This window comes from Exophiala mesophila (assembly GCF_000836275.1).
Source record: "Exophiala mesophila strain CBS 40295 unplaced genomic scaffold supercont1.3, whole genome shotgun sequence".
NCBI lineage: Eukaryota > Fungi > Ascomycota > Eurotiomycetes > Chaetothyriales > Herpotrichiellaceae > Exophiala > Exophiala mesophila.
Genome location: NW_015622506.1, coordinates 3,948,705 through 3,975,008, shown reverse-complemented (window position 1 = coordinate 3,975,008; position 26,304 = coordinate 3,948,705). Strand labels below are relative to the sequence as shown.

Here is a 26,304-nt window from a genome sequence, read left to right as displayed (position 1 = left end):
TAGGCGCCATGCTGGCTGGTCGGAGTATCCAAGGTGTTGGTGGCGGAGGTGTCATTGTCCTTTCGCAAATCATCTTCACTGACATTGTCCCTCTTCGATACCGCCCTAAGTATCTGGGTATCATCCAGGGAGCATGGGCTTTGGGAACTTGTTTAGGCCCAATCCTGGGAGGTGCTCTGGCGAAGAACAACCTATGGCGCTGGGTCTTTTACATCCTCCTGCCAATATGTGGTATTAGCCTCTTCTTGATTCCTTGGACCGTACGCCTGGATGGCCGAAAAGCTTCATTGCAAAACATGTTGACCCGTGTTGACTGGATCGGTGGAGGGCTCTTTGTTTCCTCCACCACCAGCTTTCTGATTGGTCTCTCCTGGGGCGGTATCCAGTATCCGTGGTCCAGCGCTTCAACGTTGGTACCTTTGTTCATTGGAGGGGTGGGTATGGTCGCGACCATCGTATGGGAGCGTTACTCCCCCCATGAACCCTTCCTCCCACCCTCTATCTTCCATAATGCTTCAGCAATCATTGTTTACGGAGGCACCTTTTTCCAGGGATTTCTGGTAAGTGGTGGCCCGTTCGTCTGGCGATCTCGCTAATTACTCGTTGAAAGTTGTATGGACAATTGTACTATGTTGCATTCTTCTTCGCGTCAGTCCAGCTCAAATCACCTCTAGGCACTGCCGTCGTGCTGACCCCGTCACTCCTGACTCTGGTTCCGAGCGCAATCGTTGTGGGGGCTGTCATCACCCGGACAGCCAGGTATCGATGGGCCATGTGGTCGGGCTTTGCAGTCCTCAGCCTTTCAGCCGGATTGATGACCATCTGGGACGAGCACACCAAGGCCTCCAATTGGGTGCCTGTCTGCGTGGTCATTGGAATCGGTCATGGCTTGGCCTTGAATGCGCTGTTGATCGCCTCCCAATCCTCCTGCAAGTCTGGAGACGAATCACTTGCCGCATCAACTTATGTTTTTATGCGAAGCTTTGGCATGGCTTGTGGTGTTGGCATCGGCGGCACCATCTTGCAGAACGTCATGGCTGGCAAGCTTCGAGACTTGAGCCTTCCGACAAGCATCGCCCTCGAAAGTGAAGCCTATATCTCAGCCTTGCATCATCTTGAAGATACGCCTGAGCGGACCGCTATTATTTCCGCTTATCGGACTGCTTTCCGGGGTTTGTTTGGCTGCTTCTGCGGCTTTGCAGGTGCTGCCTTGATTGCGACCCTGTTTGTTAAGCACTACGAGATTAACAAGCAGCTTGTGTCCGAACACAAGCTCCGCTACAGTCAGAGATTTGATCAGACAGCCCAGAAGGAGGCGACCGGCACAACCACCTCTCAGTCCTTGCAATCGACTTGCTAGCTTGCTAGACACATCACGGAGGCATTTGGGTAGCGTGGCATGGTGGCTTTTGCCCTTTCCTGGTCTCATAGGGTAACAAAGCGACAGCTCGTGAAAGGTTGATTGTGGATGGACATATGTAAGGTTCGAGTGGAGTTTCAATATCGGCATGGGGTCTGTGAAGCTTGCTTCAATATACTTCATGGTGCCATCTAATAACCCATACATCGATCAACTGCGATTTATTCTTGCTATCAGATATGATACTCAAAATAATGTTGGCATTGCGACTCTAGGCGCATTCTACAGGCCAGATCTAACGTCGACCAAGATCTTGACGTGATTCTCTTTGTCGTCAATCAAAGTGCGGAAACCTTCCTCCTCGACCTTGTCTAGCTTGATCTTCTTCGTGATCATACCTTCGGGCTTCATTTTGCCTGGATCGATAGTCAGCCAATCAGGTCCAGGGTATTGGTAGGCTGATCAGATGCGGAAGCCTCGCACGCCAGGGTGATACTGCAAAGCCAGGAGGGAATAAATGAACGCCAAGGGATCTTACCACTAGAGATAGCTTCGATAACACCCTCAAAGTCTCCTAGAGCAAAGGTGGCACTGTAGGCGTAGCAAGGTCAGTCAATGAATTCGTCATGTGCCTGGGGTCGGCCCAGCACTTACACGCCCATGTATGCTCTTTCTCGAAAGACAAGGTCATTCATGTTCAGGCTAGCACGTTTCTCCCAAATTGCAATGTTGACGAGCATCCCTCTGGCCTTGATTGCCTTGAATGCGGTGTCGACGGCGACTTGAATTCCAGCTGCGTCATAGGCCACATCAACACCCTCACCGTCGGTCAATTTCTCCACTTCAGCCACCAGATCAGAATTTATTGGGTCGATAACATGATGTGCACCAAATAGTTTGGCAAACGCTCGCCTCTTGCTGCTGACTTCGCTGACAATTATGTTTTTGCAGCCTTTGCCGACGAGGGCCTGAACAACTGCCAGACCAATAGGACCACCCCCAAGGACCAAGGTCGAATCGCCGTCCTTGTACGGTGAGATGGTGACCGAATGCCACCCGACGGACAGAGGCTCGATCAATGCACCGACTTCGAGCGATATGTTATCCGGCAGTTTCTTGATGCAGTGACCAGGTACGGTGGCATGTTCCGACAGCCCACCGCCGTAGCCACTGAGTCCCACGAACCCGTTCTTATCACAGCAATTGACCAGACCTCTCTTGCATGCGCGGCAAGAGTCATCCCATATCGTCGGCTGAATGCAGACTTTGTCACCAGGTTGTACGTGTGTAACGCCCTCGCCCACCTCTTCGACAATGGCGCTAAATTCATGTCCCAACGTCAGAGGCAGGGTTTCATTGGTGATGGGGTGAGGGTTCCCTTCAGATGGGATCAGGTTGGCACCGCCGAGATATTCATGAAGATCCGACCCGCAAATTCCGCAGAACTGAGGAGCAACCTTGACGAATCCAGGCCGTACCTGAGGCTCTGGGATCTTGTCGAGACGAATGTCTTTCTGGCCGTAAAACCGAACTGCGTTCATGGTCGCCATTTTGACCAGACTGGGTTCTGCTCGGAGGCCGCTGAGGTAGAGAGGAGGATCTGAGGCGTGTGTCTCGAGACAAGGCCTTGGAGAACGCGGTTGGAGCGAGTCGAGGAGCTGCTGGACCAGTGAGATGGCAAGCTAAGGGGAACGTGGCGGATGTCGTGTTGACTGAATCAAGGAGGTTTAATGGGGGCTGAAGCTATACAGGGTCTTCCTGTGATTTCCAATCCTAAATGTGTGAGGACGAAACAAAGAGTAGAAGGAAGGGAGAAGAACGCAAAGAGATACTTTCAGACACTTTCGTCGCCCAGGGCTTGGTTGGTGTCGAGATTGGCAATGGGGACATGTGAAATACAACACCAGTGTGACAAGCCGAACTGGCTCATAGCAGGGGCAACGCCTTACGCATCATGAGACAGGAAAAGTTGTAGAGTAACATTTGCTCTAGGTAAACTGGTCTTGGGAACCCCGCCTGAGAGGCGGATTTGCACTGCAATTTGGTGGAAGGCGTTTGCGAAGTCAGGCTCGTCAACCGGATCTGCAGCGGGATACCAAAGTGGGAAAACCGGAGAGTGGGTATGAGTGCGGGGCCCATGGGCACGGGGACTCGGGGGCTTGGAGAAGAGAAGAAACTCGGAGACCCTGGATATTATGGATGATGAAGAAGAACCAATTGAATGCATTGATGAATCTATTTATCCATCCAGTGGTAGAGAGAGAGAGAGAGAGAGAGAGAGATGTACGAGATGAGGAGAATAGAAGAAGAAGTCTCCTTGGGTTCATCTGGCTGGACATCTTGGCGTGATCGAACCCACGTGACTATGGATCGCACAGATGATCGTCATTTTGATCAGATCCTTGATGCATGTCCATGTTCGTTCCTTCCCCATCCAGATTTTGTTCGTTCTCCAAAGCTGGGGAAGGAGGTACCGGAAGATAAATTCTGCAGCAGAGTATAGAGACCATGTCTGCATTTCATAGCTTCCACGTGACTGGTAGGAAAAAGGGATTGTGGAATCGGCAAATCTCGTCGCTGTGTGATCCTTTGCAACCGCGTGCTCAAGTCCTGCTGCACAGGTATAAAGCCTATGATTTGGTGTATAGTGGAAGCCCATCAAGACTACGACATTGACTCGTCCAATGGCCGCCCATTTTGGCCTAGGGATAAGTTGCAATACCACATACTAGGTAGCTTACAGCATCCCAACCCTTCCTATTCCAACGTCGTTTCACGAACCCATGATGTACATCCTATTCAACCGCGTCCCGCCAAATCTATTGGCACAATCCTCCCCGCTCCCCAGGACAATCCCATGTCTCCTCCACCTCATTCTGCAGGACAGTCGCTCAGACCCGGGGCAGTGGGGTAGAACCAGGCAGCAACTGCAATGATGATGTACAACATGATGAGCAAAACACCCTCCAGCCAATGTGACTTGCCGTCCTGTATCAAGTAGTTGACCAACAGAACGGCCACAAAAAGAACAGCAATTTGAAAGCCGTCAAAAAATAAGGTCATATCGTCCTTGCCCATTATCCAACCCAGTACCACGACAAAAGGTAAAACTAACAAGGCGATTTGCATGCTCGACCCAACGGCGACACCGATAGCCAGGTCCATTTTGTCTTTGACCGCCACAGTGACGGCTGTGGCGTGCTCGGCGGCGTTGCCAACGATAGGCAAGAGGATCAAGCCCACAAAGTTCTTGGAGATGCCTCCGCCACAAGTGATGGCATTGATCGAATCGACAAGATATTCGGCATTCAAAGCGACCAAGACAGTAGAAATGGCCAGTGTCAGGACAGCGACGAGGATCGACAGCTGGGGCTCTTCCGCCTCGTCCTCTGCCTTGTCTGATGTAGTCGATGCCTCGTCTCGGGATGGCATCTCCTTCGAGCGCAGTCTGTCTGGAATCATGGCATTCTTCAACTTGGATCCCACATCCCGGGTGGGATTCTTCGCGCTTGGCGCATTGTACATGGTGGAATGACTCTTGAGCTGGAAGAAAAGATAACATCCATATACCAGCAAGAGCAGGATTGCCGTCGCCCGACTAATGTTGGCCACACCCGGCTTTGGGTTTTCCGTCGTGGCAGTCTCGGTAGTGCTGTTGTCTCCTGTCCGGGCCCATTGCTCAAATGCAGTGGGAATGATCAAACTGCTGACTGCAAGAAACAGGAGACTGGCAGCCGTTTGGGCCACCGTCATATTGAATGCTTGCTCCATGCGATTGATACCTCCAAAGAAAAAGCACATGCCAAGCACGAGGAGGAGGTTGGACAACATGCTGCCGATCAAAGATGTCTGAACAATTAGAACTTGATCCTTGGCCAATGCAATGATGGACACAATCAGTTCAACGGCGTTGCCGAAAGAAGCATTAAGAAGACCTCCCAGGACTTCACCCGTCCGTAGCGCAATCTCCTCGGTTGCATAGCTCAGCATAGCTGCCAAGGGGATAATGGCAATGAAATTGATGACAAAGACGGCGACTTCGTTGACACCAGCGTAGTGGACCGCAATCCCCACAGGTGAGGCGATCAGGAGGACATTGATCCACGAATTGAACAAGGTCGCGTGAATTTGTCCCCAGGCTGTAAACTTCTTCTTTTCCTTGCCGTTGTTGTCGTCGGGGCTATTGGTGCTGTTGCTGAACAACTTCTTGATGCCATGTTTGTCCTGCGAATCACCATTGCTGCGGTTCCTGATGCCATCCTGCTCATCGGAGGGGTTTACAGCGCCATTGGAGTGGTATTCGCCACTTGGAAGAGCCCCTAGCTCTTCAGTGTGATCAGCTGTCTTTTCTTGACGCAACGACTGTGTGGGACTATCCGACCGAGGGATGATGACATCGTTGCCAGGATAATATGATGGAGCCTTTGACCGTGCATTTGGGGTGCTAGCTACCTGCCGAGAAGACGACTGGCCACCAACAAGTTGTTTTCCACCATCACGGGTCTCGGGTCGATGGTTGTTGGGATCATCGGTGATGGTGCGTCGTACAAAAGCACCATCTCCGCCCTCAGCCAAACTTAGGGAATCCCCCCTCGTGCCTGGCCTCCATTTTTTAAAAGGGTTTGGGAATATGGCTGTCGACTGTTCGTTTGGGTCATCGTACCAGGCGGCAAATTTTGCCTGTCGGCGGTATTTATCTAGACGTTGTTGTTAGTTCTATGCCAGTAGAGGAATTGAAATGCGTACGCATATCGGCGCTCTGCCACTCTTGCTGACCTAGGGCAGAATTGTGTGTTCTGAGGGCAGGAGCGGGATGAGAACTTGATTCTTTTTAGCATTCGTTGTCAAGGAATGTGAGTCGAGGAGAAGAATCTGTTCGACAGAATAATAGCGGCGCTAAAACAAACGATGGAGAATTCAAGGAAGGAAAGGTTGATCAATAAATTGCCCGAGCCTAAATCAAACACAATCAATGACAGACAAGAAATGTGACCGGAAATCAAGTTTTTGGGTTGCAAAGATTGACGGCAACAATGACTGGAGATGCCATGTTGATGGCGGTCAAACTCTGGATCACGGGAGATGGTCGGGCACGCGTAGAGACGAGAGGTGGATATGGAAGGGGCTGAGTACAGCATGGGACATGGGGCTTCGAAGAGAGTCGGCGCCAAATTACAAGTCGATCTCAGCTGAAGACTTCCGGGAGTCCACGCTAGCGCCAGCGGGGAATGTACAATGACGAAGGACATTTTGAAACGTGTGTACGCCACAGCGAGTCTGTTGAGTCCGCCTTTCATTGGGAGTTACTGAACCTTCAAACAGGATGTTCCACTTGTACAGACTCGGTGGATATGTATAAGCGAGGATGTCCTGGAGAGTCTGTTTGGGACAATGAGGCAAAGGAGAGACACAGCAAGGCAATATGAATCCATGATGAAGGGTGGGAAGTGGGTTTGATGAAAGTTCGAGCATGCAAGCTGTGGCTAGGGGTGATGTTGGATGATCTTGGTCAAGCTTGGTTAAGCTTGACACGCCTAAGCCTCCTATGTCAGGCTTAAATGGCCTACCATCAAAGGCTTGTCTTACTTGTTCTTCTCCAGGCCACACACGTGATGCAGTGACTGGATTAAGCAGTTGAAGTGGAAAGTGGAATGCCCGTATCCTTTCATCCCTTGACAGAGTCTTGTGTGATTTGACTTGCAAACTTGATATCACACCATGCCAACGCATTCTCACTCAACTCATGTTTGTGTCTGCCGAGTGCAGTTGTGGCCCAAGCCATGACAACAGTGCATCACACCATCTGAGGGGGAGATACATGACATCTGCACCAAACACTACTCAAGCCACTCGTGGCTACTTCAGTGGCTACCATACCATCAACTCCGTACGTTTACAACACTGGATGTACCAGGTTAGTAAGGTACCTCACTGTTAGTCTGACTTCATCTCGCGTTAGATGGGATAGTATTTCTACTCGCCTAAGCCCTCCTATCAGAGAAGCCATTCATTCTGTTGGACCATTACCCTTGCATGTCTTGAGGCCCAACGAATTGATTCACGTGATGTTCTTACAAGAGTGGAAAGTGCATACCTAGGTACATACTTTGGTCTCGAGGAGGCAAGAACCAACAACAATTCAGAACTTGCCCCGCATAAATACTTTTTGTCCATTTCAGTCGAGGCTTCCACGTGATACTTATACCTCTGACTCAGCATGGCAACGGTAATCCCCCGTGTCCCCTGACGGACGATCCTCCCATGAGGCAGATATCAAGCAGAGTGAGGTAGCATGTCTCGAGCGGACTGCACCCCTGGTTATCACCACGTCTAGACTTCCACTTGCCGGATTGCATCCATCGAGGAGATGCAGCTAAACAAGTGTCCCATTTTGCCGGAATCGCAGGTCCTGTCGCCACAAATGGTGGATACATGGCACATGGCCCCGCGTGCCCGGCATACGATAAGAATCTGACCTCATTCTTCTACGCTGGGAGCATGCTGGGAGCACCGGGGTGGCTGTTCCAATGTCCAATGCCGATCGATACTTGGTGACATTTCTCCAGGATTGGAGAAAATGCCCCGCTGATCTCTCCACACAGTAGAGGGGGTATTATCGCCAATCTCGAAAGCGCGGTCTATAAAAAGTTCCGACTCGGTGATAAAGATGAGAACCGCATCATTCAGATATGGTGCTCGAGGCATGTCGTGCTGTCAGTATTCCAGCGGGGTTTGGAGCCACATTGGGCCATGTGGTCAAGCCCCACGAATTGATGCGAAATGGCTTGGACTTTTGCCCTGGGGAGGGTGGTCTTGGTACGGTAGGGCTGTCTTGGTTTCCTGCCAATCTGTGGCATCCAGAGCTTCACACTGGTCTGTCAGCTCCAGAGGGACGTGGAGGGACCCTCCACTCGAAAAATGGGATATCTCCGCGACCGCTTTTCCTGGGGGGTGCCCGAATCTGGGGTTGTCACTTTGTTTCTGGTCGGATGAGTACATTAACCCACTATGCCGAGCGACTTAGGAATCCCGCCATTCCATTGTTCTTCTCCGACCACTTGGGTGAGCCGATGATTGCCTCGGTAATGTCATCTTGGCATATACATGGGTCATATCTACGAGTTTGTCGACAGGACTCTCGTGTTCAGCCATTCTATTTCCTCCCTCCGCCGCGCCTTATATGGTACTCCGTATGTTGTCGAATGGATTCCCCCCTTGAATAAGGAGACGACCATTCGAAATGCTTCTCGGGCTATTAGTCAACTCGGCGCCCCGGCCACCAGTGTGCCAACCTATCTCCACGCCTCCCCGTGGCCTCCACATCCGACTTCCAAGCGAAAACATGCGGGCCTCCGCTCACTTGGCGCGACTTGGATCCATTCCATGCCTCAAAATGAGAGGTCAGGAGGCTGAATAGCGACTTGGCGACCTGGCTGACTCTTCTCCACCTCCAAGAAATCATTTCTTTGGCAGAGCGCACAAGTCTCCCACTTCACCAAGCAATCAACCCCATGCTCGGCATATCTGTGGGGCTTACCTTTTAAAACTCCTTTGAGTTTCGACGCCTTCAGTTTTCCCCGTGAGATAACAATTTTTGGCCAGTACAGTCCAGCGCATCTATACTGTACGCGCACTCATTCAAGATGGCCCCTTTACACGACACTCACAGGTATGCTCGGTCGCATTGAGCATCTTAGTCAAGATGGCTACTGACCGTCCTTTAGTCATGCGCATGAAGAAGACGTGCCTGGCACATTCAATCTCCAGGCCGAAGGTGAGACTCCGTAAATAAACATACAACAAACAGGTCTAACAATTGCAGAGGGAGCCGAGACTGGTTACGGCCAGGCATTGTTCCCAGTCCCCAGTGCCGATCCCAATGACCCGTTACAAGTGAGCTACGCTTTTTTCTTTTCTTTCAAACGACTCAGCTAAGCCAAATTTTCAGTGGTCGTACTTCAAGAAGGCAATGATACTCGCGATTGTTTCTCTATACTCTTTCTTGGCCAACACTTCTCTCCTGGGACCTGCCGTTTATATTGGAATCTTCATCGAAACCTTCGGAGTGGACCAAACAGCAGCGTCCGGCTTGATCAGCTATCCAAACTTGTCATTTGGATTTGGTGCCCTTCTCCTAGTTCCCCTCTTCATTAAGATCGGTCGCCGACCAGTCCTGATTCTGTCCATGCTGCTGTATTGTGGTGGACTACTGGGCTGCGCGTTGTCCAACTCATATGGCTCTTTGATGGCATGTCGGGTCATTCACACCCTGGGCTCGGGCATTTGTGAGGTGATTCCTATTCAACTGGTCAACGACATCTTCTTTATTCACGAGCGTGGTAAAAAGCTCGGGTGGTACACAGGTTAGTGCATCCTGACAGCAGCCAGAGATACGGTCCGCTGACGCTGGTCAATAGTCTGCCTTTGCCTTGGTTCCACGGCACCCCTGTACGCTGGATATATGCTTGCTGGAGGCTATGAATGGAGACTTTTCTTTTGGGTCGAATTCGCCTTTGGCTGCGCCCTGCTCGTCCTCACCTTTATCTTTGTTGAAGAGACTCGCTATCACCGGGTCCTTCCCGCCGACCCTGCTACATCATCAGTCGATGTGGATGGAAAAGAGGACGTCAAACACATTCGAGATGTCGAAGAGATGCAGATTCCGCCGAGGAAAACCCGCATGCAACAGCTGAGTCTGTGGAGCGGTATTGATCACAATGCTCACTTTTTCAAGATTGCGCTCCGCTCGTTCACATACTACCTGGTCCCTGTGGCGCTTTGGGTCAACACAACATACGGTACGTTCTCCCCGTCCGTCGAAGTGCTGATAGACTTTTATCTAATTCTGCCAAGGAATTTACATTGGCCTTGGTGCCCTCACATTCAACTATACCTTTCCCATGAAGATTGTCCAACCTCCCTACAATTGGAGTCCGGTGAGCAGGCCGCAACGCATAGCACGAGAGATTCATACTAATTCAAGCAGACAAATTCTGGTTTAATTGCTGTCGCATCTGCGATCGGGTTTTTCCTCGCGATTCCTCTGACCCCGAGTTCCGATATCCTCGCAGCCCGACTTACCAAGAAGAATGGTTTCATTCGAGAGGCCGAAATGAGACTTGGAGCCCTTCTTCCACCCATGATCATTGCTCCTCTCGGGCTGGTAGTATACGGTCTGACTGCCGAGTACGATCTTCACTGGATCGGCTACTTCTTTGGCGTCGCCATGTGCCAGTGGGGAGCCTACTTCTATTTCACTTTCACGATGGCCTACGCAATCGATTCCTATTCCGCTAATTTGCCTGAGCTGTTGATTGCCACAAATTTGGGCAAGTCAGCAATCTCGTTCGGTATGGGTTATGGTGTGCTCGACTGGATCCTGGAACGCGGATATGCACGTGTGATATCAGGAATCTACATGGCTGTGATGCTGGTCAACAATCTGGTCGTCATCATCTTCATGATCTGGGGCAAGCGTATCAGAATCTTCATGGCCAACAGTTGGGTTGGTCGATTGCATACCAAGTCGGCATAGGTGAACAACTGGCGGGGCAGTGGCTATTAGGTGTTACGTCTCCATACCCAAGACTGAAAGATTCGGAATGCGGCGATGGATTGATGGTACCGTCACGATAATATTGTCTATTACAATGGCCCCAACGAACAAATTACCATTACTATGCTGTGAAGCTGCCGAGACCCCTCATTGCTTTGTAACATCCTTCCTTCGCATCGAGTTAGGATCGATAAATGAAGACTTGGGTCTAATACGTAGCTGGGTTGAGCCAGAAAATAAATCGGTTGCTACTTGCATCCACGTCTCCACATCTATATATGTATGCATATGCACAACTACTACTATGACTAGTGTTCGCGAAAGGGAAAACGACATCCAAGCAGGGGATGAATTTTTCCGCCTCGAATGAAATTGACCCAAAATTGACGATCTTTGCCGTTCCTGAACTCAAAATGACCAAGTCTTGACAAGCTCCATCCACTTTCCTTGACCGTTGCTTTTCCGTGCTGTCCAGCGGTGTCACAAGTGCCACAAGCGCCCAAGGTTCCGGCAGCAAAGGTTTGCAACGCCTTAAACGTCGCCGCGGGCTGACCCAACTTTCTGCTCAATAGCTACATCATCCGGGGTTTTGCTGGAACTCTCTCCGGATACCCTGATTCAGTCCACCTCTGGTTGGTTGGCTAAGGGTCCCTTTCTCTGCCTTCGGATCATAATGCCCGTCTTCCGATTCATTCCTCGTGCATGGGCGGTAGAATTGCGGAGATGGTCCCCTACATTGTTGTAAAGTATAAGAGAAGTATCCTCGTGGGAAAATCTAGGTATTGAGCATCTACCTTTACATCGACTCAAGCAGACCGCTTTCTGGAGATCGCCGTCTTCTGCATGAGTTACACACTATGGCAGCAGCACGCCATGAAGAACCTGTCGTCGAATCGACTACCAATGCTCAGGCTCAGAAAGCCATCGAGGATCCCGTGTCTACGCAGCACTTGGAAGCTAATGTAGCCCCTGAAGCCCCAAAACTCACCACGCAATCAATACTCGCCGTGATCGTAAGTTTGCATGGCCCTCTTTCAAGCCTGCCGCAGCTGAACGCTTTTGCAGTCCCTGTGTCTAGTCTACAATGGCTATCTATTCACCCTTCTCATGCCATCAGTCATTCTCTCGGTCATAGTCAGCGATCTTGACCCCGACCCTAACTACCCATGGATCACTATCACGTAAGTCATTCACAAAAGATCCAGATGGCAACTCGTTGCTGATGGCTTCCCAGTTGGAACCTTGCTGCCGCTGTCATCGTCACAGTCGGAGGTCGCCTAACGGACATATTTGGTCGACGGTGGTTTATGATACTTGGTACAGTATTTGGTTTGCTCGGTGGCCTAGTAGGGGCGACAGGTCAATCCGTTTCGCAAATGATCGCTGCTGGCATTCTGATGGGGTTTGGCGGCGGCTTTCAGGAAATTGTTTTCGCATGTGTTCAGGTTGGTGCCCGATTGTGCGAGACGTTGGAGTATTTAACCCATCTAACGGTTCGAACAGGAAATTGTACCAAACAAGTACCGTCTCCTTATCCTAGGTGAGACCGTTCTTATATCAAGTCATTTGTTATCAACAGCTAATAATATGTTAAGGATGCTTGGAAATCTCAAACGTATTCGCCATGTTTTCTCCTCTCATCGGCTACGCCTTCATCACCTACAGCCCTATCACATGGCGTGCATGCTATGTCTGGATGGTGTCCTTTGAGACAGCCGCCGCAGTAGGCCTCTACTTCTTCTATTGGCCGCCGTCTTATGAAACGAAACACAAGTACGATGGTAAGAGCAGGATCGAGTTGCTTAAGGAACTTGACTATGTGGGACTATTCCTTTTCACCGCTGGTTGTGTGCTCCTCCTTCTCGGCCTCAATTGGGGTGGGCGACAGCATCCGTGGAAAAGCGCTGCAGTCATCACACCCATTGTACTCTCTGGACCATTATTTGTCGCATTGGGCTTCTATGAAACATACCGTCCACTCCGATACCCGATTTTGCCGGTCAAGATGTTCAAGAAATGGAGAGAGTAAGTCATGCTTGGTCCTCGCCAGCCGGGAACTCATCTGATTTTGCTACAGCTTCACCTCTATCATTGTGGTCACCTTTATTGGCGGTATGCTTTACTATAGTCTCAACGTGTAAGGCCTACAGCCCCTATAATCCAGCCCCTTACTCACAATATTAGATTATGGCCTCGGCAATCGACAATTCTGTTCGTCCCTCCTGGCGATCCGATAATTCGTGGTGTGTATGCCAATATGGTTTCTTTCGGGACCATATGTGCCGGTATCTTGGTCTTGACTATCGTTCCATGGATCGGTCATGAACGCTGGCAGCTTGTCGGGTTCCTGGTCGTTCAAACAGTCATGATTGGAAGCATGTCAACTGTCGGGGTGGGAGACCGTGCACAGGCCATTGCCACCGTCATCATCATCGCCGCTGTCGTAACACCTCCTCAGTTCCTTGCCTTTGGTATGGTCTCTTTGGGCTTGGATGACCAGAATGATATGTGAGAACACCAAAATGTGACATGTTTATGTGGCTAACCAAGTCGACTAGTGGAGTATCCCAAGGTGTTCTAGGCACATCTCGCCTGATCGGAGGCGCCATCGCCACTGCGATCTACACCGCAATCCAAGCAAATGAGTACAACAATCTCGTGGGACCCAAGGTTACAGAAGCAGCTACAGCCTCTGGCTTTTCTGGGAACATTACAATGCTTGTCAAGGCAGCTACTAATGGAACTGCGGCGGCTTACGAAGCCGTGGGAGCCTCGGCGGCGCAAACAACGGCGGTTCGAGCTGCTGTGTTGGAATCAAATGCCGAATCCTTCCAGCTGGTTTACAAGGTAGCTGTGGCATTTGGTGGGCTTGCTGTTCTGATTGCTTGCACGACGAGAAGCATTGACGTCAATAAGAAGAACGCTTCCAGGGCCGCGATCCTGGAAAACGAACGCAAGGAGGTTGAGCCAGATGAAAAAGTTGCAGTTTGATCTGGATGGTATCTAGAGAGGCGATATAGACGCCATATGTTGTCAGAGACATCGTATCAACGCTTAGGTCAGAGACATCGTGAAAGAGCAATCCCGAAGTCGCTGACGAGGCTCAAGCCAAGTAACTTGCTTATGACGATCTGACACACAAATCAATAACATTCCATAGAATAGATATATTCTTCTCTAGAGAACCACTAAAGAGTGTGTTAGCTGGACTATTTAACATGCCTCATAGGTCACGAGGCTGACTCCGTAAGGGGCCAAAGAAACCGGCTTACATAATACAATTTTTTTGATGCCAAGGCCTTGGGACCTCTCGACGACAGATTCATTCTCGATTCAACTTGGGTTCTTCGTCGTCAACCTCATCCATTACCGCCATAGGAATCCCAATTCCATGTCGTTAAAGGGAGCAGTGTTTTAATTCTGGTCAGCGTGCTGAACGCATACACCGTGAATGGAATATTAGCGTCAACATGCGCGTTTCAGTCTCAACCGTTCTCAATCGAGCAGCAGCGCGACTAGGACATCAAAGAAGGCAAGGCACTGTCACAAGCAGGCCACTGATATGGTCACTGCCGAAGTTCTAGCCCGATCGAACCTGGCCAGCCACGTAGTCAGAGCAGTTCGCCAGCTTTGGTACAATGGCCTGGAGAAGCATACAGTCAATGGGGTTGCCAAACTCGGTAGGTGGACGCACAATATGTGTTATACTGACACCGTGGAACTTGAATCTGACATTCCCACAGGAGTATGTGTCAGTGGAGGGCCGGACTCTATGGCTTTGGCCGCCCTACTCAAACGTGTGCCTGAGCTCGATCATGAGTTGAAAATCGAGCCTGTCGCATTTATTATCAATCACAATGCACGACCTGAAAGTGGCGCCGAAGCGGCATCGGTGAACCGGAATCTATTGGACTATGGTAAGCTTAAGTGAGATCCCCCATTCTCCGACTGAAGCTCAATTTCATCAAGGCATCAAAAGTCAGACACTGCACATGCAGTGGCCAGATGTCGCGGAACCTCTGGCATTGCCCAATTTTGAGGCTGTAGCACGCTACAAACGCTATCGTATGTTTGCTAGGGCAGCCCTGGATGCCAACATCCGACATCTATTCCTCGGTCATCACCAAGATGATCAGGTTGAAACTATTATGATGCGACTTTTGAAGACCCAAACACGTTCTTTCCTCAGCCTTCAAGGTATCTATGCTCAGGGAGCCATTCCTTGCTGCGAGGATATTCCTGGCGTTACAGGGTTGCACCCCGATGCTTACTGGCCTGAACCAAGTCCTACCTCACCATCACAGGACGGTGCCAAAGAGGCTGGGTATGGTGACGAACCCAGATCTCCTGGCATCCAAATCCATCGACCCCTTCTGGACTACCCAAAGTCTGAACTTATTGATACCTGCACTACGCTTGGGATCCGCTACGTTACAGACCCCTCGAATTTCGACCCGAAGATCACAATGCGGAATGCGATTCGCCATCTGCGAAGCAAGTATCGACTTCCTCGTGCCCTCCAAGCACCCTCGATCCTACAATTGTTGAAATCTTCTCGCGAATCCATGGCTGACCTAAACCGCCGAGGTGGCAAGTGTCTTCAGAAGGCCAGAGTCGTGCACTTTGATCCGCGCGTCGGTTTCATGCAAGTTTATTTTGAACCAGCCTTCCGAAAAACCTGCAGAAAGGATCCTGAGGCTGCAGCATATGCTCTGGCGAAGCTGACCGCCGTAGTCAGCCCACAGTCTCGTGATGTCGTTCCCACTGTTGTCCCAGAAGACCGTTTGAAAGAGTTCCAGGCGATTTTGATCTCCCCAAACAATCATGGTTCGGTGACAATGCAACAAGTGTGGCTTGAGAAATTGGCCATTTCGCCTTATGAGAATCAAACAGGCAGTTTGTGGCAGCTCTCAAGACCACCACTCCGCAAACCGGAAATCGTGGCGACAACTGCATCCTTCCAACCCTTGTCCAAGATTCAAAACGGAAATTATATTTCTCATTGGCTGTTATGGGACCGGCGGTTTTGGATCAGGGTCAAAGCGAAGACGTCGCACGACATCGAGAAAACCACGGTTGAGACATTCGGGCCAAGTCGCCTGGCAGATATCAAACGTCTCGTCTCAAAAGCCCGGTCCTTGGAGTTGAGCGAAACTCTGTCGAATTCAGCGCCAGACAAGCTCAGGTACACGATACCGGTATTGTTGTATGATGGGCAGCTTTTATCCTTGCCTACGCTTGATTTTGCGATCCGCCGCTCTGCTGAGCGTTCGCCGATTGTGGGTTGGGAGTCTTACTTCAAGGAGATTCCGCAGGCGCTACTTTGACCACAGCGTCGACGAACGACACTGAAACTTGGCGATGGGGAGTTCTTTGTTGAATGTGGCAGCGAGCGACCTTGGAGGATTGTGGTGGAAAAACAATTACCAGTGGACCGATGTGTGCTTCTTCAGCTGAAGAGTTTCACTCCACCTCCACGAATACGCTGCACCATGTTGTCCACAAATCGTTGGATGATCTGACCCTTTTTACTCGCCGCAAGAAGCTTGTAAAGCAGATGGGTTTCGACCGGGATAGTGCCGTCATCGACCTCGTCCAAATACAAGATGATGATAATGGATGGAAATATAGCACCGTGGACACCAAATGAGCCGACCGCTGGTTTCAGAAACGTCGGGATCAACTCGAGGAGCCTCGACAATATATTCTTGGAATGCCGACGTAGTCCCGATATGACCTGCGCCGAGGACAGACTCTCAGGCACCTAAGTCTGTGGCATCTCATCAGTATTTCCTGCACTACTGGTATTGGTGCAGTTGAGCCTCACGATAGTTTCATAGTAAGCTCAACGCCTCTCAAAATGACTAAGAATGTCTCCGTTGCAAGACCTGGCACTCTATTCGTAGCTCGTTCTCGCCTAGGGGTGGATTTCATACAGGAGGGGCCAACTCAGTAATGATATACGTAAGCATGGCCTCGTCGCACCCGTCCTCTGTCTGTCTTCCTCCCACAGGCCATCCATTGGAAAAAGTGTGCATCTCTCCTTTGCCAATGTACTCATTGATTCTGACGCCAGCATCCCTCGACCGTTTGATCCATCGAGTGCTATCAGTCATCAAGATCTCGGCGTCGCCGTAGAAGATCAGCTGGGGTGGTAGTCGTGACACGTCAGGATTGAGGACGGGACTGATCTCTGGCGTGTCGAATGGTAGTCCCTCGGGTCTGAGTATGTCATTCATGGCTTTGAATGATTGATCGTATTTTCGAATGTAATCCGTGTCCAGAAGAGGATGGCCCTTGATTCCTGTCAGAGCGCTGGTGACATCTGTCCATGGAGAATGAGCCACGGCGCATCGAGGCTGTGGAAGATTTGTATGGTCGCGAATGTAGAGCATGGCGAGGAGAATCAAACCACCTAGACCATTGATTTAAAATTCACGCGTTCTCATCAGGCTAGAGCGGGTAGCCCTAGTCACTTACCTCCTGCTGATGTACCTGAGAAGACAATTTTAGATGCTGGCACACCTTGATCGAGTAGCCATTCGTACATGGCCATGTAGGAATCTCTTTGTGCCGGCCACCTCTTGGTTGTTGACAAGGCTAGATTGTGGGTATTAGTTCATGGAGATGGAGAATAGGTCGATGCTTGGATAGATCTGATGGGTAGTGGATGGAGTGACTTACGATACTTGACTGTCACATATGCAATATCCTGACCTCGGGCTTTGGCCTTGCCGATTATGCGAGGAAACATGGTAGAATTCTGCAATCCGTGACCGATGGCGTACCCACCGCCGTGAGCAAATAAGATGACTGCATCCTTGTTCTTCAACTCGGCGACTGGAGTGTCAGGTAGCACCCAGCCTCCAACTGCACTCTTCTGGCCGAGCGGCGTATTGTACTCTCCGGCGGCAAAGACGATTTCCTGGCACCCGTGCCTTCTAGGTTCGGAACAGAATATGTCGGAATTTGCCTCATGAGCGGTATAAATCCATTCACGTGCCAATGCATTACGCAAGGTGAGTTTGCGGATGCGAAATGGCAAAATGATACGGGTCAAGAGCAGGACAGTACTTCTCAAAGAAGCCAGAGTCACCACCTTGAGGAAAGTAAAAGGGTTCCTCAGCAAGACGTTCCATTTCACGGGAGGCATGGCGTACTGAGAGGCGCCAATATGACTGTGGATTGAGGCTGGATGCGCCGTACTTCGGTCTACGTTGTCAATGCCTTTGATCAAAGGTCGGAGTGTGCACGGATGAGATGTAGAGGAGCACGAGGAAATGCGGCCTACTTGAGCATTGCACCTAGATTGCCGAGTCTATCGTCGTGGAAGACAACCATGGCAATTGATAGCCGAAACTAATCGATCTGTGTTCTAATACGTCCCTCATGCCGGGTTGTAAGGCGGCTCGCGGGTGGGGGCTTGGCTGCTTTGGTCGGGCGTCCTATACCACTGTTTGTCCGGAAGAAGCGATGCTCTAGTCTTGTAGGGTATGGTGAGACACAATCAACATGTAGATAGAGCCCTACCAAGCACATATGCTGAATCCAGATAATTTGTCGCGAGCCTCGCCGCTCATATCAAAGGCACAATGTTATACCACGTGACTCGAGATGTAAATGGGGCTTCTCCACGTGCGTCATCCAGACTCTTGAGACTCTTTGCCTTCTTCTCCGCATTTTCGGACATCTCCTCCACCGCCAGCCTCGGTCTGGGCAGAGAAGAACGGTTTTAATAACGACTTGACCCCTCGTGATGAATGGTCCAACCAACCTGACTAGCTAGGCCTCCTTTCTTGATCATCGACAAACAAAGAATCACACATCACCATGGCAGCTCAAGTAGAAGCGCTTTCTGCACCAGCACAGATATTCGAAAATGCTCCTCCATTTCCAGATGACGTTCCCACAGCGCCTCTTCTTCGACTCTCGCTAGCCAAACTGCTCGATCGAGATGCCGACGAGGTCAATCGTTTCGTCCGCGCTTGCGAAGATCTCGGATTCTTCTATTTGGACCTTTCTGGACCAGGAGATTCGTTGTTGGCCGATGCCGATGCCCTGTTCGATGTTGGAGCGAGGCTGTACGACCTTCCGCTCGAAGAAAAGAAGAAATATGACTTTATGCACAAGAAGTCGTATTTCGGATACAAGGGATACGGCGCCAATGTGGTTGACAGAGCCGGGAACCTAGATCGCAACGAGTTTTATAATGTAAGTACTGTCGAGAGCCGTCGAGAGCTCTTCCCGTGTTCAGGGTGGTGCTGAACAAGACAGGTATCCAAAGATGACATCCTCGGAATATCCGATCCATGGCCTGCACCAAACGTACTCGACTCGCAGAGGCCGCTTTTGAAATCCTTCATAACATCCTCACATGGTATTGTGCAGCTCGTCCTTGAGCTACTGAACGAACACCTCCGACTCCCACCCAACACTCTGCAGGATATGCATCGAATTGAAGATCGGTCAGGAGATCAAGTACGCTTTGTCAAAGCCCCACCACAGCCACCAGACGACAAAAAGACTGCATTGGGCGAACATACCGACTTTGGCAGTGTGACTGTGTTGTTCAATCGACTAGGTGGACTCCAAGTACTCCCTCCAGGTCGAGACGCCGAGTGGTGTTATGTGAAACCTTTACCAAATCATGCCATTATCAATCTGGGGGATGCCATGGTCAAGTTCACCAATGGACTCTTGAGGTCGAATATTCACCGTGTCGTCTCTCCACCTGGTGAGCAGGCTGAGCATACTCGTTACTCACTGGTTTATTTCAATCGCCCAGCAGACGATGTGATGCTGAAGCGACTGGATAGTAGCGAGATGATTCCTCCTCTTGAAAAGGACGAGGTTGAGGAGGAAATCAACAGCAAAGATTGGATTATTCGCCGGGCATTGGGTCATCGAATTGCCATCCAAGGAGACAGCGCTTTCGACTTTGACAAGATCCGTGGTACTGAGGCCAAGAGTCAGCGAGCATATCTGTAAATGCTGGAATATAGTTTGATGACGGATATGACTCTTCAGGACAACTTATTGACAATACATAGGGTTGAATCGTTGGAAAATTGCACTCTCCCTGTCATGTTTCAATAAAAGAAGATATCTTGATATTGGAAGCCGGATCATGTATTCTTCCGATCCGTTGGAGTCTTCACAAGAGTGGAGTCACTCTGACATGAACCTGTGAACTGATTGGCTGATTTGTTCGGCACTTGCCTCAAACCGCTCACGCCCGCTTCTACCAAATCAAGACTAGCGTATTGTCCCACAGAATATTTTTCCCTCTAATAAACCTTTTACCAAAAGTTCGCAGTGGGTGAGAGTATTGAACAACCTACATCAATATCTTTCATGGGCTTTAATGCCTGTCTCATCCCCTCCTGTCACTTAATCCCTCCTAGCCATAATCATCTTTACGTTATTGACCGTCCAGTCGATCACATTTCCCATGCCCTTGAGGAGCTTGAAGGTCCATGGCTATGTCGCTAGCCCCGCCACTTCGTCGGCCAATGATGCCGACCAGTGTATCTTTACCCATCACAAAATCACATAGACCTTCTCTGCCCAAACAACGCTCAACACTCAAGCGATCGATCGATGAAACCAGCTTCATGGATGCCCCTTCGAGCCCTTCAAAGCGGTCCCGCGTGACCTTTGACTCTGATGTCGAGATCGTCTCTGCCGATGAGGAAGAAGAGTTGGACCCTTTGGTAGTCAAGGAACAAGTTCGCAGAGCCATTGAGAAACATCGTGTGAGAGATGACGAGTCATATGAACGCATAAAATCCATCTTCTCAACTCCGCATGACAAGGAAAATTCACCCTCCACCAAAGTGCTCAAAATTCACCTCCAAGCACTTCTTGCAAACATCACTTCTCTCAACAAAGACTGCTCCGGATTGGTCAATGCCCTTCTATACAGTGAATGGGTCGGTAGAGACCAAAATTATTACTCCACCTATGTTCGGTTTCTGAATAACTTGGCCGCTGCTCAGCGAGGTTATCAGCATAAAATCATGGGCGTCCTCGTGGATCTACTTGGCCCACAAAAGACTCGAAGAATAGGTGGAGCAAAACCTGTGCGACAGTCCACCATGCACCGCCGGGTTTTGCAAGCTATGCAGTACATCACAACCAATGTACCATCGGCTTCTGCTGCACTTGCAGACCGATTTTCCGCACGCCTCGAGTTCGACTTCCAAAAGAGTGAAGAGCGCATGACCTACATCCGCAATCTCATGGAATTGATCAAGTATGTGCCAGAGTTGACCGCAGAAATTTTGACCACTGTATTGCGCGAGTTGATCAAACTGGACGTCTCTGTACAAGTCGATTTGGACGACGAAGAAGATGATGCCGAAGAAGACATCCTCCAACACATGTCTTCCTCACAAACTCTCATCGCCCGGCAATCTCAAGACCTACTCAAGAGCCCGTTGGACTCAGAGAATGACGACTTGACCACCTCTGATGAAGATTCAGATATGGAAGACGACGACGTGGACCCAGCAACGATGCGCCGACGCAAGTTAAAGGACGACATTCGTCAAGTGGACATGATCATGGACATTCTTTTCCAATACAATGCAAAGCTCACCACGTCTACCAATCTGCAGACGCGCGACACTGCCATCGAACAACTCCTCACCCAGTTCCATACTCAAATCCTTCCTTCATACCGATCTCGACACCCGCAGTTCCTCGTCTTCCACTTTGCTCAGTCTGATCCTATCATCGTCGATCGCTTTGTGACGTCCTGTGTTGCAATCCTAGTCGACAAGAAGCACCCTCATCACATCCGCCAGAGTGCCGCGGCCTATTTCTCCGGATTTGTCGGACGCGGTGCACATGTCTCTCCTCAAGTGGTCCAAGACTGCCTGGAGCTACTATGCGACCATCTCACTGTTCTAAGAAGATCGTACGAAGTCTCTTGCACTGGGCCGGATCTCAAAAAATACGGTGACTTTTACGCCGTATTCCAGGCGATCCTATACATCTTCTGCTTTCGATGGCGGGACGTTGCCTCCACTAGCGAAGACCTTGAATCCGATTCAGAATTCGAAGCAGATGAAACGACGATAGAAACATACCATTTTCCAGACTCTCTTCGCGACTCGCTGAGGGGTGCGATCTACTCTCCTCTCAATCCATTACGTGTCTGCACTCCCGTCATCGTCGAACAATTTGCAAAACTCACCTTCGCCTTGCAACTGTTCTATGTCTTCCCTAAGATTGAGGAGAACAAGCATGTACGACTTCCAACAACCCATGCCAGGAGCACGACCGATCTGAGCATAAGCAATCCAGACCGCGATCTGAGCTGGGTCGGTGATAACGGTATGCTCGAGGGATACTTTCCTTACGACCCATACCATCTCCCAATAAGCCGACATTGGATTGAAGGCGACTACGTCACATGGAAAGGCATCCCTGGTGAACCACTGGACCAAGACAGTGATAGTGATGAAGACGGCATGGATGAAGATGTCGATCTCGACGAAGATCCAGACATGGACGAGGGGCTAGAGGGATGAGTGTGGACCCTGGTCCTGACTCGATCAGTTATCAGAAGCCTTCACGAAGAGTACGATGACCACGATTACGACTACAACACAAAAGTTCTTTCTATGTATGCTCACTTCACCGCGTTACGCATGGTGGCTCTCATTGTACTTGCAAAGCATAAGCACGCTCGGAGTCGGGATTTGATCGTATACGAATTGTTTGGTAGATGAAGTGCTCCGAAAGGGGAATGTCGATGGCCATAATAGTTCATCTAGAATAATCCATCGACCAGTACAGACTAGAGTTGGAATTGATTCCTGTTCTCATCGATGCCGTTGGAATGAACCTCATTCATGAACACACCACCAATGCTTTGCCATAGTTAGGCGTACACTTGACCGTAAAGTATTTTGAGAGTTCAGCCGCGGAGCATTCAGCCCTCTACCGCTGTTTCCCGTAATAATTATTTGGAGTTTTATTTGCGCCGCAGTCCCGCTCATCAAAGTCACGGATTTTCGGGTCAGAGGGTAAGGAATAAAACAGTACAGAATCTCGTCGCATGAAACAACCATTCCTAACCGGCGTGCATAAGGATTTGGATAACAGCCGTCCTCAGATATTTCATTTTCACTACTCGACTGGGCAACGCAATTTGATCTTCTCCGCTTCGCCTTAATCCTCTTCGAAATATTGTGAAAGCCCAAAGACAGCCAACAAATCACCACGAGACAAGATGCGGGCCAAACGAAGCAAGAAATATCGGAAAATCATGTCCAGCTATCAAATGGCATTTGGATTCCGCGAACCATACCAAGTTCTACTCGATTCACATTTCCTCAAGACCTGCTATTCCTTCCACATGCCGCTACAGAAATACGTCGAGAATACCCTCCATGGACAGGCGAGGCTGTTTATAACCAACTGTACATTGAGCCGGATAATGGCAGAGCATGAGAAGGAAAAGGCAAGACTCAAGGCCAGAAACGGCGAGGGCAATACTCCAAGACTGAAGAATCGACCAGACTTCTTGCCTCCCCCGCTGGACCTACCCATGCGGCATTGCAAGCACAAGAATGATGCAGGCGAGGATCTTGGAGTGATTAGTGAGGCGAGGTGCTTACTGGACTTGGTGGCAGACCATCCACATGGAAATGAATTGGCAAAGAATAAACAACATTACATCCTCGCAACGGCGGATGCTGATGAGAAAGAACAGAGGAGCAAGTCGTTTCTCAATGTCAGAGAGAGGGCGAGAATGATTCCTGGAGTTCCCATCATTTATGTCAAAAGAAGTGTCATGATCTTGGAGGAGTTTAGCGGAGTCAGCGCAAGGGTCAGGGTCAAGGCCGAAAAGGAGAAATTCTCCGAAGGACTAGTCAATGATAGGAAGCGGAAGAGAGGAGAAGGGGCCGACGACAGCAGCGATGAGGACGACGGTCTCGAGGTCTCAGAACATAATCCAAAGGGTCGTGGGCTGGGAAGGGCCAAAGGTCCCAATCCGCTCAGCGTCAAGAAGAAAAAGGCCAAACATTCACAGGAGGATGGGCCCCCTAGTACGCAACCAGATGGGTCTAGCGAAGGCCGGAGGAAGAAAACGCGGAGAGGCACAAGAGGGAAGCGCAGGCCAAAGGGAGAGAATGAAACTCTGAATACCACGGCCCAGACTGAGACCGGCGGCGAAGCGACAGGCGCAACGGATACATGAGTTATTTTCTTGAGAGGCGATTTGAACGATGCTCACGGACAAAAAGTGATTCCCCAAGGCTACATCGCATAGCATAGGCCAAAGGAAGTAATGAAGTGTATGGATTAGAATACAATGCCTTTCTTTTCCAACTCCTTTTTGGCGCATTGATTGATACGCTACTACTGCTTCGCTAGGAAAGCACGGCCATAGATGACCAAGCCCGTGACGGCGAGGACACCAAGTCCTGCAGGCAATGGCTTGCCGGTCTTGATGGCGCGAGGAATACTGCTGCCGGCGAGCACAATCGAGGCAAGCAGGGCGAGCTCGACGCCGTAGGGTTGTTTCTTAGAGATGCGGAGGCCTCCGAGGCCATACTGTGCACAACAGGCGTCAGTCAAACCTAACTAGTTTGATGAACGAGGGGAGAGGTGTCTCTCTCTTTCATACCAAAGCTCCGACAGTCAATCCAGCGGCAATGCTGGGGATTGATCCTGTCCGCACATAACCTGTCACTCCACCGATCGACGTGAGTGCGGCCAAAATGTAGGCGGGTGTTTCGTTGGCCTAGGGGTAATATTGTGAGCGGTGATCGGACTATCTCGTCAGGAGACTGCGAGGTACTGACCATACTGGACAAAGGTGGTTGGTCTTGGAAGATATCAGTACGGTGATGGAATTGCTCGGTCTGGTGTTCAGTAGTGGTACTTTTTTGGCGGCATTCAAGTTGTCCGACGCAGTAAAAGTAGGTACCTAGTAGTAATAATAATAATACCGCAAGTACGACTGGATGACACCATCCTGTGCCTGCCAGACTGCGGGGAGCACGGGGAGCAAGAGGATGAGGGCGGCGCGCATGCATCTCAAGGTCTGCATGATTCACAGCAAAGTGCTCCACGTGCTCCCACATACGGCGAACCGAACGGCTTCTTGTGCCACTTCTGTGGTAAGAACTAACGTAGGCGAACATCTGGCATCAAATCCATGATCCATCGGCCTCCACAACAACCAGACGAAGCTCAAGCAGCAGAAGAGCGCAATCCCGATCACGCCATCGTCTGATTCAGGCTGCAGTCACCCTGCCTCATCCTGGGAACTGAGATTGCTAGAACGACAACGATACCATGGCGAAGAAAGTCACACCAGGGCCGAAGCCTGCACCGGCAACTCCAACCAAAGTTCCAGCTGCCGCAGGTTCAACATTACCACCCTCGGTGACCCCAGCAAAGGTCCAGACACAATCAACGCTTTCACCTCGATCGTCTCCCCAGGAGATCATTGTTCACGTATGGAACAAATATGTTCAAGACACCCCCTCACGGACAATTCTCCTTGATGTCTTTATGGCATGGTTAGTAGTAGTTGGAGCAGTCCAGTTCCTGTACTGCATTCTGGCTGGAAATTATGTACGTTTCTCCCGTTGGGTATCTGCACTGGCCTTTTACATGTCTTATTGACCAACATCGCAGCCCTTTAATGCATTTCTATCCGGTTTCTCCGCCGCCGTAGGGCAATTCGTCCTCACTGCCTCTCTCCGAATGCAGACCTCCGAAAGACCCCCGGCGGACGCTTCACTGGTAGCGAAGAAGACCACGGCAAAGACCATTGATGGAGTCACGGGAGAGATCATCGAAGATACCAGGGTCAGCACCGAACGGGCCTTTGCGGATTTCGTCTTTGGTAGTCTGATCCTACACGGGTTCTGCGTCAACTTCATCAACTAGTTACGCTTGAATGAAAATGTACAACATAGAACGAGGGAGATAGACCAAAAGCAGGCCCTACCCAGGCGGGTTTTGGGTGTTGATTCGGTGAGGATGCCATGTATTCATGCATCTTGATTGGCATAGCTTGCCCTCGGACCCTCTTAGGCATCATGCAACGGTGCAATGCAAGGGACGTTAGAAGTCCTGGACGCAAAGGAGCACCAGTTACGCAGATCAGTTATTGCATTTCCATGGGCTCAACCAATGTCGAGCAAAAAGTTTTTAAGACATACATGACGGAGTTGCATCTTGCTGGACAATTATTAGAGGGGCCAGGCCTGAAAATCATGTTCTCTTAAATCACTCTACAGTCGTGGAAATCAACCCATTTACGGCCAAATCTGATCTAAGCTTTGGTCTTACTTCCATCACATCTATCATACTTGAGTAAGGGAAACTAGTAATGTGACCCCGGGGTCTGTGACACGAC

The 26,304-nt window shown here is 50.2% G+C and overlaps 10 protein-coding genes across 12 annotated transcripts; 6 read left to right on the top strand and 4 right to left on the bottom strand.

Annotated features, from left to right (window-relative positions):
* Nucleotides 1–1,562: 1,562 nt before the first annotated feature.
* Nucleotides 1,563–3,515, bottom strand: PV10_04942. 2 transcript variants are annotated; one of them, XM_016369536.1, is made up of 3 exons: nucleotides 2,015–3,515; nucleotides 1,899–1,951; nucleotides 1,563–1,776 (listed from the first exon to the last, which is right to left on the bottom strand). In XM_016369536.1, exons 1-3 carry the CDS (start codon nucleotides 2,908–2,910, stop codon nucleotides 1,643–1,645), a joined length of 1,083 nt encoding a protein of 360 aa, XP_016225324.1. In that variant the 5' UTR covers nucleotides 2,911–3,515; the 3' UTR covers nucleotides 1,563–1,642. The 2 variants fall into 2 exon arrangements, with proteins under 2 accessions (XP_016225324.1, XP_016225325.1); XM_016369537.1 differs by having other exon boundaries at nucleotides 1,899–3,515.
* A 429-nt stretch (nucleotides 3,516–3,944) lies between these two features.
* On the bottom strand, nucleotides 3,945–6,496 carry PV10_04941 (calcium/proton exchanger). Its single transcript, XM_016369535.1, has 2 exons — nucleotides 6,107–6,496; nucleotides 3,945–6,057 (listed from the first exon to the last, which is right to left on the bottom strand). The coding sequence occupies exons 1-2, from the start codon at nucleotides 6,108–6,110 to the stop codon at nucleotides 4,232–4,234; spliced, it is 1,830 nt and encodes a 609-aa protein (XP_016225323.1). The 5' UTR covers nucleotides 6,111–6,496; the 3' UTR covers nucleotides 3,945–4,231.
* Nucleotides 6,497–9,003: 2,507 nt separating this feature from the next.
* On the top strand, nucleotides 9,004–11,146 carry PV10_04940 (the record flags this gene model as incomplete). Of its 2 annotated transcripts, XM_016369533.1 has the most annotated exons (7): nucleotides 9,004–9,029; nucleotides 9,085–9,134; nucleotides 9,183–9,253; nucleotides 9,309–9,723; nucleotides 9,778–10,158; nucleotides 10,214–10,296; nucleotides 10,347–11,146. In XM_016369533.1, 7 exons carry the CDS (start codon nucleotides 9,004–9,006, stop codon nucleotides 10,893–10,895), a joined length of 1,575 nt encoding a protein of 524 aa, XP_016225321.1. In that variant the 3' UTR covers nucleotides 10,896–11,146. The 2 variants fall into 2 exon arrangements, with proteins under 2 accessions (XP_016225321.1, XP_016225322.1); XM_016369534.1 differs by lacking the exons at nucleotides 9,004–9,029; nucleotides 9,085–9,134 and having other exon boundaries at nucleotides 9,144–9,253.
* A 3,216-nt stretch (nucleotides 11,147–14,362) lies between these two features.
* On the top strand, nucleotides 14,363–16,794 carry PV10_04939 (tRNA(Ile)-lysidine synthetase). Its single transcript, XM_016369532.1, has 3 exons — nucleotides 14,363–14,596; nucleotides 14,660–14,833; nucleotides 14,886–16,794. The coding sequence occupies exons 1-3, from the start codon at nucleotides 14,479–14,481 to the stop codon at nucleotides 16,241–16,243; spliced, it is 1,650 nt and encodes a 549-aa protein (XP_016225320.1). The 5' UTR covers nucleotides 14,363–14,478; the 3' UTR covers nucleotides 16,244–16,794.
* Nucleotides 16,795–16,846: 52 nt separating this feature from the next.
* On the bottom strand, nucleotides 16,847–18,069 carry PV10_04938 (uncharacterized protein; the record flags this gene model as incomplete). The annotated part of the gene is made up of 3 exons (XM_016369531.1): nucleotides 16,847–17,331; nucleotides 17,397–17,516; nucleotides 17,601–18,069. 3 exons carry the CDS (start codon nucleotides 18,067–18,069, stop codon nucleotides 16,847–16,849), a joined length of 1,074 nt encoding a protein of 357 aa, XP_016225319.1.
* A 565-nt stretch (nucleotides 18,070–18,634) lies between these two features.
* Nucleotides 18,635–19,987, top strand: PV10_04937 (uncharacterized protein). The gene is made up of 2 exons (XM_016369530.1): nucleotides 18,635–19,127; nucleotides 19,191–19,987. Exons 1-2 carry the CDS (start codon nucleotides 18,747–18,749, stop codon nucleotides 19,902–19,904), a joined length of 1,095 nt encoding a protein of 364 aa, XP_016225318.1. The 5' UTR covers nucleotides 18,635–18,746; the 3' UTR covers nucleotides 19,905–19,987.
* Nucleotides 19,988–20,239: 252 nt separating this feature from the next.
* Nucleotides 20,240–22,754, top strand: PV10_04936 (uncharacterized protein). Its single transcript, XM_016369529.1, has one exon. The coding sequence runs from the start codon at nucleotides 20,393–20,395 to the stop codon at nucleotides 22,451–22,453; it is 2,061 nt and encodes a 686-aa protein (XP_016225317.1). The 5' UTR covers nucleotides 20,240–20,392; the 3' UTR covers nucleotides 22,454–22,754.
* Nucleotides 22,755–22,937: 183 nt separating this feature from the next.
* PV10_04935 (uncharacterized protein) lies at nucleotides 22,938–24,244 on the top strand. Its single transcript, XM_016369528.1, has one exon. The coding sequence runs from the start codon at nucleotides 23,158–23,160 to the stop codon at nucleotides 24,127–24,129; it is 972 nt and encodes a 323-aa protein (XP_016225316.1). The 5' UTR covers nucleotides 22,938–23,157; the 3' UTR covers nucleotides 24,130–24,244.
* PV10_04934 (uncharacterized protein) lies at nucleotides 24,054–24,929 on the bottom strand. Its single transcript, XM_016369527.1, has 3 exons — nucleotides 24,737–24,929; nucleotides 24,559–24,675; nucleotides 24,054–24,485 (listed from the first exon to the last, which is right to left on the bottom strand). The coding sequence occupies exons 1-3, from the start codon at nucleotides 24,737–24,739 to the stop codon at nucleotides 24,291–24,293; spliced, it is 315 nt and encodes a 104-aa protein (XP_016225315.1). The 5' UTR covers nucleotides 24,740–24,929; the 3' UTR covers nucleotides 24,054–24,290.
* Nucleotides 24,930–25,061: 132 nt separating this feature from the next.
* Nucleotides 25,062–26,247, top strand: PV10_04933 (uncharacterized protein). Its single transcript, XM_016369526.1, has 2 exons — nucleotides 25,062–25,514; nucleotides 25,578–26,247. The coding sequence occupies exons 1-2, from the start codon at nucleotides 25,233–25,235 to the stop codon at nucleotides 25,830–25,832; spliced, it is 537 nt and encodes a 178-aa protein (XP_016225314.1). The 5' UTR covers nucleotides 25,062–25,232; the 3' UTR covers nucleotides 25,833–26,247.
* The last annotated feature ends 57 nt before the right edge of the window (nucleotides 26,248–26,304 follow it).

Bases quoted from the DNA above. Each gene is read 5' to 3' on its own strand.
- PV10_04942 (XM_016369536.1), bottom strand. From the start codon at position 2,910: ATGGCGACCATGAACGCAGTTCGGTTTTACGGCCAGAAAGACATTCGT. The intron at 1,952-2,014 runs GTAAGTGCTGGG...CTACGCCTACAG, and splicing joins GAAAGAGCATACATGGGCGT to TGCCACCTTTGCTCTAGGAG. The intron at 1,777-1,898 runs GTAAGATCCCTT...CTATCGATCCAG, and splicing joins TATCGAAGCTATCTCTAGTG to GCAAAATGAAGCCCGAAGGT.
- PV10_04939 (XM_016369532.1), top strand. From the start codon at position 14,479: ATGGTCACTGCCGAAGTTCTAGCCCGATCGAACCTGGCCAGCCACGTA. The intron at 14,597-14,659 runs GTAGGTGGACGC...ACATTCCCACAG, and splicing joins CAATGGGGTTGCCAAACTCG to GAGTATGTGTCAGTGGAGGG. The intron at 14,834-14,885 runs GTAAGCTTAAGT...AATTTCATCAAG, and splicing joins CCGGAATCTATTGGACTATG to GCATCAAAAGTCAGACACTG.
- PV10_04937 (XM_016369530.1), top strand. From the start codon at position 18,747: ATGGCAGCTCAAGTAGAAGCGCTTTCTGCACCAGCACAGATATTCGAA. The intron at 19,128-19,190 runs GTAAGTACTGTC...TGAACAAGACAG, and splicing joins ATCGCAACGAGTTTTATAAT to GTATCCAAAGATGACATCCT.
- PV10_04936 (XM_016369529.1), top strand. From the start codon at position 20,393: ATGGCTATGTCGCTAGCCCCGCCACTTCGTCGGCCAATGATGCCGACC.
- PV10_04935 (XM_016369528.1), top strand. From the start codon at position 23,158: ATGCGGGCCAAACGAAGCAAGAAATATCGGAAAATCATGTCCAGCTAT.
- PV10_04934 (XM_016369527.1), bottom strand. The intron at 24,486-24,558 runs GTATGAAAGAGA...TGTTGTGCACAG, and splicing joins GATTGACTGTCGGAGCTTTG to TATGGCCTCGGAGGCCTCCG.
- PV10_04933 (XM_016369526.1), top strand. From the start codon at position 25,233: ATGGCGAAGAAAGTCACACCAGGGCCGAAGCCTGCACCGGCAACTCCA. The intron at 25,515-25,577 runs GTACGTTTCTCC...CCAACATCGCAG, and splicing joins GCATTCTGGCTGGAAATTAT to CCCTTTAATGCATTTCTATC.